This window comes from Eleginops maclovinus, chromosome 14 (assembly GCF_036324505.1).
Source record: "Eleginops maclovinus isolate JMC-PN-2008 ecotype Puerto Natales chromosome 14, JC_Emac_rtc_rv5, whole genome shotgun sequence".
Lineage (NCBI taxonomy): Eukaryota > Metazoa > Chordata > Actinopteri > Perciformes > Eleginopidae > Eleginops > Eleginops maclovinus.
Window position 1 is genome coordinate 4,375,604 of NC_086362.1, and position 11,354 is coordinate 4,386,957.

The 11,354-nt window shown below is 42.2% G+C and overlaps 2 protein-coding genes across 2 annotated transcripts in view; one reads left to right on the top strand and one right to left on the bottom strand.

The window, feature by feature from the left end:
- Window positions 1–4,274, top strand: part of rbpjb (recombination signal binding protein for immunoglobulin kappa J region b) — a 42,769-nt gene extending 38,495 nt beyond the window's left edge. The window contains exon 11 of the mRNA XM_063900516.1: window positions 234–4,274. Within this exon, the coding sequence (XP_063756586.1) occupies window positions 234–552 (319 nt within the window). The 3' untranslated portion in view covers window positions 553–4,274. The remainder of the gene's footprint in view (window positions 1–233) is intronic.
- A 4-nt stretch (window positions 4,275–4,278) lies between these two features.
- On the bottom strand, window positions 4,279–11,306 carry cckar (cholecystokinin A receptor). Its single transcript, XM_063900517.1, has 5 exons — window positions 10,909–11,306; window positions 9,889–10,140; window positions 7,085–7,346; window positions 6,691–6,818; window positions 4,279–6,408 (listed from the first exon to the last, which is right to left on the bottom strand). The coding sequence occupies exons 1-5, from the start codon at window positions 11,030–11,032 to the stop codon at window positions 5,822–5,824; spliced, it is 1,353 nt and encodes a 450-aa protein (XP_063756587.1). The 5' UTR covers window positions 11,033–11,306; the 3' UTR covers window positions 4,279–5,821.
- Window positions 11,307–11,354: the final 48 nt, after the last annotated feature.

Here is an 11,354-nt window from a genome sequence, read left to right on the forward strand (position 1 = left end):
GGCATAATGCTGCAGATCCTGTGGATGCCTAATGGACTAAATCAAGTTGTATAATCCTCAGTTTTGAAACATTGGACGTAGTATTGCTCTGACTGAGCCAGAAACCTTTTAAAAGCCAAGGTTTTGCAATGTTACAGCCTTGTGAAATGCCCTGGTCTTTCTTTTGTGTGACTATACCTCTGACATGACCCTTTGTGTTGTTCCTCACACCCCACCCCCCCCCCCCCCTGCAGGTGTGCGGAGAGCATGCTGTGCGTGGTGCCCGACATCTCCGCCTTCCGCGAGGGCTGGCGCTGGGTGCGGCAGCCCGTGCAGGTGCCCGTCACGCTGGTCAGGAACGACGGCATCATCTATTCCACCACGCTGACCTTCACTTACACACCGGAGCCGGGGCCGCGGCCGCACTGCAGCGCCGCCGGGGCCATCCTGCGGGCCGGGAACTCCACCCTGCTCAGCAACAGCAGCCAGGAGCCCGGGGTCTACGGCCCCAACAGCACCTCCAACGCAGGAGTCACGTCCTCATCCTCCACCGCGGCAGCCGTGGTCTCCTAACGCACACAGGGGGCCACTCTATACAATATGCCTTGAGAGCGAATGTACCACAAGGTATATAAAGACTACGGGAAATAATAAACAAAGACTCTAAAGTGCTGCGTATACATTTTGGATACAAAGAAGCTGAAAAATTGGTGGGAGAAAAGACGCAGGGGGAATCTGAAGGCGGAGCGACGTCACGGTGCTGTCAGCCAATGGGAATAAGCGCTCCGTGACACGCCCCCCTCTCCTGCGGTTACTTTAGGGACCTGCCTATCCACTTCTGGTGTTTCGGAACGAGTGAAGTTCCTTCAAGCACCAGCACCTTTCTACGGCCACAACAACAATACATCCACCGTGTACAAAAAAAAAATCTCTCGGAAGGAAAGTATATTTTTGCGCCCTCCCAAAAAAAACCCTCTCGCCACTTGTTTTATAATTATTCCTTTTTGTTTTGTTTTGTTATTTTCTCGTTGATTTCCTAAAGGGGGCTGGATGTATTGTTGTTGGAGGGAGGATGCAGAGGGACACACATAAAACGTGACGATAACATAGTTTTTATGGACCAAGGATCTTGTATAAGCTTTAGTAAAGGTACATTTTTCTCCATACCTTTTTTGTATTAAACATATAGTACACTTTTGTTACCAAATAGTTTCTATTCTTCCTCTGAGCTTGGGCTTTGTTTTCCCCCTTTTCTGAGGTCCAAAATCCCAACCTGTATGTTATTGTGACCTTACTACAAACGCCTGCTTTTTCAACCTTTTGGATTTCTTTCTTTGTTTTTTGATACTCTCGCTTCTTCTGTTGGGGAAAAAATCTGAAGTCTGGGTTGTTTGTTTTACATAAGGTTGTATTTGTTTGTTGTTTTTTTTTAAATTGGGGAATAACCTCAGAGGGCCTATGTTTTATCATTGGTTTTTATGAAGTCTTTAAAAAGAAAAGCTTTAAGCAACGCCTCTGCCTTGCCTGCAATACTCTATGTGCGCTATGTCCTCCTTCGGAAAGTATACACATCAGTACATCTCACGTGGAGTCCTGGCAACATTTGCAGAACAACTAGACTTCCGTGGTTACGAAAAACGGAGTCAGTTTGTCATTTCTCAAACAAGCATAGTCATTGACTGAAAATGATAGCCTTAGTACTGTATATTCTTACTGTGTACACAGTCAAACCGCTCACATATCTAATGTCCTGTATCTTGCGCTCACTGTTAGCTTATCGTGATGTAGTGAAAAAACTACACCGAGCAAGGGGTCTTCCAGTGGTGGCATTTAACCCAAAAAAAATTCAATTTGATGTGGCCTTACCGATAACTTCAATTACAAAAAAGAAACGTACTTCACCTTTTTCTTAATCTGCTCATGTCGGAGGATCCTGTGCATAGCACAAGATAATGCCTCGCTCCTTTTTAACACAGGAGCAGTTTTGAGCTCCACCTTTATCATGCAAAGCAGCCTTCCGGAAGGAGTCTCTTCGGTGTACAATAAGCCCGTTTTTTATTCTCATGCGGTGCCCGGCACCTTTCCGCTTTTGGTACAATGTCTCACGAGCGCCGTAAGCTCTTTTCTCAGCCTTCTTTTTAAAACAAAAACAAAAAATCTCCTGTGGTTTTATTATCTTTGCTGAATGTGTGTGTGTGCGTGTGTGTGTGTGTGTGTGTGTGTGTGTGTGTGTGTGTACATCGTAGACTCAGAGTAGTTGCACTCATCCGTGTTCATGGCGACCGCGTCTCCTGTAGGAGTTTAAAGGCCTTCTAAATGTGTGTTAATGAAGATTTCCAAACAGAACAGCAATATTGTACAGGTCATTTCATCGTCTTTTGTCCGCCTGAGCACTAGTTCACCAGCCAGCAAATATGTGTGTGTGTGTGTGTGTGTGTGTGTGTGTGTGTGTGTGTATGTGTGTGACTGACTGACTGTCATGTGTAGTTGCTGTAATGGAATATTGAGTCAGACTCGCTCCATTTCAAAAGTGTGTTCCAACTGCTCTCCAAAAAAAAACAAAAAACCGAATGGGGTGTTTCTGTCTTCCACCAGGATCCAAATGTCTGATAAGATAAACATTCGAAGGCAATACTTGTGATCTTAGTATTACAGTACAACTGTATACACTTCCGGGGGAAAAGAACAACACAACTGTAACTTGAATGTCTGCTTGATGAAGTATTTCTTACAAACAAACCCTTGAAATAGGAACAAAAATGGATTCGCTTGCACCCCCACCCCCTACCCCCTTTCGATGTAAAAAAGATTAAGTTATGCCCCCGTTTCGCCGCCCACCTGTCAGTCATTCATGTTAAATGTTTTATATTGTAATATTTTTTAAATTATTGGTACAAAGTCTCCCCTTGTCTTACGTCAAAACAGAAAAAGAAAAGTGCATTATCGCCCGTGCTGCCTCGGCTGTCCTGGGAGTGTATTTTGTTTCTTTTATAAAAAAAGAGGCCACTTCCTGTTTATCCTGGAAATCGTGGAGGTGCTGCAGCGGCAGTGTAGCGTCAAGTATTTGAGCTGCAGGTCAACCTGAACCCTTTACACACAGAATCTTAACTGTAGATTTTTAACCTGAGTGTTTTTCTAATAAATTCAGCGAGTTTGTAACCTAGCTTCTGCATTAGCATCACGCCCCTCCTTCCTTCCTTAACCCCCCCCCCCCCCCTCGAGCTTGGATATTTTGGGGTTTTTGTTTACATGCGGAGTCGCCTCTTACAGCTGACCACCTCTGGCTTCTCATCATGTCGACTCTTGAGCAGAGCAGCTCTGTCACGTTAGCTCAAATACCTAATACAGGGGGTGATGCATGCTTTTAAAAAACAATGTGTCGCCTTGACAATCTCAGCTGGTTTACAGTGAATACATTTCTCATAAAGGGGATGAGCTATCAAAAAGGGGTCAAAAAATGTTACATGCCTTCTTAAATAACTCAAAAGAGAAAGAGGAAAAATGTCATTTAGCGATGCTTCTTACAAAATATCTTAACCGGTTTCTTTCTCTGTGTGTGTGTGGTCATATTTGTTCTTCCAAAAGCAGCTGTTCTTGTGTTTGTTTGTTTTTTATAAGGAGCTCTGAACAATGTATGTATCCTCTAATATGCCAAATGTCTTTTATAATGTAGTTTTCATGCACTGCTAAACAAAACAGGGCAGAGTGAGAGGCAGCTTTAAATGAATTTAAAAAAAAGGAGTGTGGAGCCCTTCTCTGTCGCACTCAGCCTTACTTCTCCTTAAGACTATTGGCTGTTTGCACTACAGAGCGCTAACCCTTTCTCTTTCTCTCACACATTTCATTCTCACTCTTTTCCGCTCATGTTTATGTATGTACATTCGGAGTTTCCCCTCCCTTTTTTTGTTTTTAACACGCAGCCTGTTATGCTTAGCTTTGCTACAGTTGGATCACCTTTCCGTTGTCATTCTCCCCTTCCTCTCCTTCTCCACTCTTTCACTCTCACTGTATCTGTGTATTATTCTAGTAAATGGTAAGCAGAGGTGTCATTGTGGTAGTATACTCAGTGCTCAAAGGGTTGCTGATGGTAGAAACCTGTGCCGTTTGTAACATTTAGCAATAACGTCAAAACAAAGGGGACGGTTTTAAATAACATACGTTAGTTTTGTTTTTGTACATATTGCAGCTCCAGATCATGCTCAAATCTGTATGTCATTAAAAGAAGAAAAAAAAACGAGAAAAAAAACTTGCAATATTGGCATAAAAATGAGAAATAAAAAAAGTGATATAAAGTCTCACTTTGTGTTGTTTTTAATTGTCATCAGAAGCGTAGAGAAGCATTTTTAATACACTTTTACAGTAGAAATGAATAACCCAGTCTTTCCTTCCTCCAGTGACAGTTAAGCTCTCTCGGGGCTTTTGGCATCCACCAAGCCCAAATGGAGCTCTTATCCTTGGGAAGAAGTCCCAGCAGATACAGCCGTTTCTTTCCACCACTCGTCTAATGCCCTTTGTCCGTTTAGATCCACTTTCGTTAAAGCCGTTAAAAGCTCCAAGTTACTTCGCCCTGAGCCCTCGCGGACGCAGGTCTTTATAAGGTCAACCAGACGCTCGTTTTTCAGAGATGGCTTGTGTGTCTGTACATAACAAAAAGAACACGATACAATCCCCAAACCACTACCAGATATCTATAAACCTGTAAAACGATTACATTCAATTATGTTCATATTTAACAGGACTACAAAATAGGCACATCTTCATGCAATAAAACAACTCAAAAATATTCAGAAATGCATCAAACCTACACTGTAAATAGGAATTTATACAACAATAATGTACGGAAACAGGAAAACAAAAACGTGTTACATGAACACTGCTATATTTAACTGTAGGAATCAGTAGAAATCAGGTGCCGGGAATTCGCTCTTTGAAGGCGATAGAGGGGATACAGGTGTTCAAAGTCCCACTAAATGATAAGGCCTCTCCAGCTCCCATAGCACAGTACAGCCCCTGTACACACACACACACACACACACACAAATGCATATACCCACAAGGACACGTTAGGTCAAGGACAAGAGCAGCACTATTTGTGCACCGCAGGGCTGTTTTGAAGCTGCTGATTACAGTTGCATTGTGACTGGCAGCCAATGCTGTACACAACAGATGAAAAGCCTGTTTACACAGAGTCTGATTTTAAAGAACCACAGCGGTTATTTTTGTATGTCTTGGTCATGAAATGCTCACATCAGAGCTGACAATTTTGCGATGATTTTTTCTTAAATGTATTTTCCCGCTCTCCAGGCAGCCATCCGTATGCCGTTATTTCCATCAAATGGAGCTAGCAACAGGAGGCGATTAGCATAGCTTAGCATGAAGAGCATTTGTACGTAAACAGGAGCAGCTTAGTGATTTTTTTCCTTGCTTGATGTTTTTATACTTCTATTAGAGTAAGGAATACCAAAAAAAAGTTAACTTCCGTTAGTAGGTAAAACTAATTAGCTGTTGGCTAAATGCTAAGCCAAGTGCCTCCTAGCTATACAGGCTAGTTTATACTCATCCCTTGAGGGTCCACTTTGGCCGAAACTGCGACCGCAATCTGGAAGAAAATACGTTTAGCCTGAAGCATAATTGAGAATGCAATTTGTAGAGAGTGGAAAACAAAAACGATTGGTTCTGCTTTGTTTGGCCCTTTTAAGGGTTAATATGATCAGGTGTCAGTCAACCACCTTGGACGCTTTAGCTTTAGGTGATGTAGCCGATCATAAACTAGTCATATAATCACTGTGAAGGCTTGACATTGAAACAAGACTCCTTTTTTTTTAAAGTGTTTGCACACATATCAATCGAGCTCACTCCAGGCTGACGCACGGATGCCGGTGTAGGTGAAACGTGTGCTGGCTCCGCTGGGCGGGGTATGACCATTCTGCTCAGGGGTTTTTGGCCCTGCTCTTAATCTGCCCAATTCCCCTTTAGCTGTCCCGCTTCCAGCTGACCTCGCCAAGTCACCACTCCTCCTCAAGCAGCTGCAGCAGGTGAACGTAGCCAGCATGCCTTGGCGGAAGCGCTTGTTCATGAAGCAGTAGATGATTGGGTTGACGCAGGCCGAGGTGTAGGACAGCAGGTGGATGTAGGAGATGGGCGCCCCGGTCAGGCGGTAGGCCGAGCGCCGGTCGAAAGCCTGCCACGCGTTGACCACGAAGACGGGGGTCCAGCACAGGAAAAAGAGGAAGACGATGACCAGGAGCATGCGGATCACACGCTTCTTGGCCATCAGGTTGGCTGTAGAGCTGTTGCTGCAAACACGGCTTGCCTTGGGCTTGATGCTGGCGCTGACTCCACTCCCAGTGATGCTCTTCCTTTTGGACTGCTGCAGGTAACAGCCATCACTGTCACCGGGCTTGATGCTGCCAGTGCTGGATTGTCTTTCTGCCAGGGGAGAGAAATTGTTAAGGGAAGGCTGGAGTGTAAAAGTGCGAGTTTAATCATCCCTCATGGAAAGTTAGGGTCTGTCTAGGTGGCAAAAAGACGTTTTTCTTCCCTGACAACATAATGTCAATTACTTCTTTACGAACATAGCATGATGTTCCGTTTGTAAATGATTTACAAATTCATAATTTTTATGTCTTCAAGGATTTATATCATCAGTATAAAATCAGTGAGCTTGGAGCTGAATGAAACAGCGTTATCCTTGATGTTATATTTCAATACCTCTGAGAGATTTTCTGCTGGACAGCTCAAACGTGATGCCACGGTAAAGCTCCAGGCAAATGAGTCCATAGGCTGTCATCATGATGATCCCAGGGATTAGAAAGAGCATCAACAACAGGGACACGTACCTGCAGGGGACACATTTGAGTAAGTGTATGCATATCACTTTATTACACCTTAAAATTGTGTGCTTTTATTTTGCTCATCTGCGTCGTGTGAGGAGATTTCCCCAAGTGGTCATCTCTCACCAGAAACAACACACTGAGCAAATCAATAAAGGCACCATCTGAAATTAGCTACTCTAGCTGCCACGCAATCTAAGTGCATCTGACTGTGACAAAGCCCTTCTGGGACCCTAAAGGTAAGACGCCTAATGCAACTATATTAAGCTCACCAGGACTGCTGGATGACGTCGTTGGGCCAAACCAGGCGGCACATGTACCCGGTGCTGTTGTTGTAGCGGGTGAAAGGCTTGAGGTTGCTAGAAATAGGGTACGGCAGCATCAGGATGAAGGACGCCACCCAAGTGGCAGTGATGACCTTGGCGGCGTGAGATTTGGTTTGCCACGTCCTCGAAGTCAGCGGGTTGCAAATGGCACTGTAACGCTCCAGGGAGATGGCCACCAAGTTGAAAGTGGAAACACTTACAGAGACACCTGCACGGAACAGAACATCAACAGAATAAATGATTTACTTTTTGGTTTAAGTGTTAGGCCCTCATTTCATTTAAAACGTTCTTGAAAATGAAGAGCTAAAATCTAATATATGATGAGGTTGCCATATCCGACCATAGGAGTAATTAAACATAGAGCCAGGGGTCAGTTAGCTTAGCGTGGCACACAGACTGGAATCAGGGAGAAATAGCTAGATTTTGCTTTCTCATCTTGACGCTATGAGTACAATAATAAGGATAAGCTAAATATGTAACTATTATTACTAATGAATAAACACACCACTCTTTTTCTTGGGAGGATAGAAGCCATCAGTTTGGTTCAGAGGGTAAAAGGGAAGTCTGTAATGAATTGGAAACGCACAAACGACAACGTCGCTAGCTAGCGAGCTAACCGTGGCAATCGTCGTTACACATTACCCTGTCGAAGTTCATGACAGAATGTTCCCTTTGTATGTCATGGAAGTGTTACAGAATTATCCAAATAACAGCACCTGTAGCTTCGTACTTTATGAAAAGACATTAACTTTTGGCGGGAAAGCCAAGTGGATTTCCCAATTTTGTAACTATTCCTTTAATTAGGTTTCATTTCCCTCCATCTTTCTATCCCTGCCACAGGCTTCGTATACAGAATGATCAGCATCCTCACAACACGTCACCGTGTTTACTCAAGTGCTTGTGATGCTATGGCACATTCATTTTTCGTCACATTAAATTTAACTGCCGAGCAGCCACAGAGCACATCCTGTCTGTTAACACACTGAGTAACAATAACAAGAAGGACTATAAATACATTGAAATGATCGCTGTGTACGATCCCATCGGAGCGACACATAAACAGATAAACACACGGACAAATTAGGTAATAAACCTGGGTGACAGAGCTCTGATCTCACTACGGCAGGATGTAAGGGGAAAAGTGAAAATTTGATTTCCTAGCAGACCTGTAATTGGATGAAAATGAAATATTAGTAAAGTTGCGTCGTCTGTACACCTTCTTACAAAGCTCACAGCGGGGGTGCTCTGAGAGGGAATAGCTGAATGCTGTGGATCTTTAATTTGGAAGTTATCTAATTGGGTAATTGGCATAGAATTTAACAAGTAATCAGTCAATTAGTTTCAAATTCTGCGCGCAGTCTAACTATGAACTTATCTTAATCTAGAGATGCAGTCATTTGTCGCATAGTGGAGCATTTATGACTGGAAAATTGGAAAAAATGTGGTTAATTCATGTAATGTTTGTTAAGTTTTCATACCTGAGCCACACAAAAAGCAGTTTTTAGCCTTTTAAATATGGAGATGAACTGTTTTTTAATCAGATTTGCACTCAATAGACAAACCAAGACACTTACATCAACTTAAACACTTTGTATTATTATCTGGCATTTGATCCAGGCACATCAATTGAAAATCATAATTAATAGTTAGTTTTAGCCCTTTTAGTCCTAACTGATATTAATTCTGGTTTGGTTATGTGTGAACTTTGCTTATATTCTACGCAATTATGTTGATTTCTGCAAAGACAAAAAACAAAACAGGTTACCTGTGATATGGGAGGAAAACCAATACTTTGTACTGATTAAAATGCGGAGTGACTAATGAGGGTTTGGTTAAGTCGATGTTTTAATTTCAACCTCAGCTCTTGTAGTAATTTGATTTGCCTCTCCCTCCCTAAAGCATGTCTGGTTGTGCACTTGCTCTGAGCTGTCTCATGTTCAGCCGCTGTGTCTAACACCACACTTGTGCCGGCTGCATATTGGAACATATTGGAGAGCTGCATGTACGTACAAGCTCAGACTCAAATTGAATGCAGTGAAGCTTCTCCCATCCGGCAGACGAATGTGAAAACAGCCTTTCTTGTCACACTCGGCACACTCATCATTAAGCACAGTGAAGCTCAAGAATATAAGTTAGGCCAAAAGTCATTTGAGACGTTTGGAGATGAAAATCATTATATCCAATTGGTTTTTAATACATAAAATATAGATTTGGGTTGTGGCTGATCCTTCTACAACATACATAATGTTGCTCAAGACTCTGATTTTGGACTCTATTATTCAGGAGGAAAAATCTAACAACAATGAAACAGGAGAACCTTGATTGCTAATTAAAATGTTAAATATACTAGCAGTAAAAATGAAATCCTACAACTGTGGCTTCAAGTAAATGCTTTCTGAATACGTGTTTGAGTTGACTAGAGCTGTTTTTAGCTCATTTTTAGCTCATTAAACCACAAAAAGCATTAAAACATGCAGGGAAATGAACCTTGTGCTGAATGTGGCCTAAGATGACGTCAATTATCCTCTCTGTTTAACATAGAATACTGCGCAATGTAGACCGATGATTCATTTGCATGGCAGAAATTATACGAAATGGCAGAAAAGGGTCGGAATAAAGGATTAATGCAAACTTTGACCATTTGGAGTTTCCATTGGCTTTCTTTGAGTAAAAGCAAGATTTAAATCTGCAAACAGAACACATTAGGATATATCCCAATTCAAAGAGAACCAATGACTCATTCCACTCACCCATGAAGTACATGACCAGCTTGCATATGCCGGTGCCAAAGATGAAGTCCCTCATGAGGTTGGGGATGAGGGTGAAGGGGATGCAGAACAGGGACACCATCAGGTCGCTGATGGAGAGGGACAGCAGGAAGAGGTTGGTGACAGTCCTCATACGCCTATTCCGCACCAGGACCCCGATGATGAGGCTGTTACCCAGCACGCTGAGGAGGAAGATGAGGCTGTAGAGGATGATCCGCACTGTCTGGTTGATGTCTGGAAGGAAAGGGACACAAACTCTGGGCTTGTTATTCTTAAAAAGTGTGCTATGCTGTCTCTTTTGAACTTTTATCACACTCAAAACACATCAATAATCCAATCTAGTCAATTAAATGGCTCAGAATATCTGGGAATCACCATAATTATCCTAAATGAAATTGATTATGTTGGATTATCTTAGAATTTTTCCAGATTGATAGATGGATGGGTGGATAGATATAAGCTTTATTTACCCGAAGTTGGCAAATACAGTAGTTTGTCACAGCAGCATTTTTGATAGTCCTTTTACAAGAATTACAAAATGTCTTCAAAATAGAATAGAATACAAATACATTTGAATAAACATTCAAAGCAAACATATACATATTCCCAGAAAAGACATATTTAAAAATACACACTATAAAATATGCAGAATACATTAGAATCCTCTCTAATAGACCAATGAAATGTGCAAGCTCCATTTAACCCTCTATCCAGTGGCCGGAATTGCATGCAGTTCTCTTCCCTTGGCATTGGCAGAACTAGTGTTCTGTGACAACATATGTGTCACTACAAGATAAAGCAGACTGACCCTGAGCCATGCGTAATGCGCACTGACGCAAAGAAAATGCCCAAAGCTATCGCTGTTTTGGCACACTCACTGGATTTCATTGATTGCATTTGGAATACATATGAATAGGTCACTGCTGAATTCAGTTTTCTTTTATTGGACAGGATGTTTCTTGTGACTTTAAGGTGATGTAAAATAAATAAGATTCACTATACCTTTGGGTTCGGGTGACGTTTCCTGCTCGCTGTCGCACTCCGAAATGTTGATCCCGAAATTACACAAAATCTTGCTAAGATCGGTCGAGTTAATGAGCATCTCGTGCAATGTGAACGTCTCCATGTTGCTTTCTCCCTTGTTGCCTCAAGTAAAAATCACTCATATGAACAGCATGCTCTTGCAGGAAAAAAGAAAATTGCTCCAAAATGATCAGATACACAAAAATGTCCCAGTTTGGGATTAATATAGTAATTCTTATCTTATCTTTAATTATCTTATAGTAATATTTCTTCTCAAACTATTTAAAGAAAAAATAATTAAGAATTATAAGAATAATAGTGTTGTCTACAAGTTCCAATAAGGCGCTCTCTGTCTGGTGCGCTCCTCTCGTGCTCAGCATTTCCATCTACTGAGAGGGTCGCATTCCTCAGTGCTCAGCCCGCCT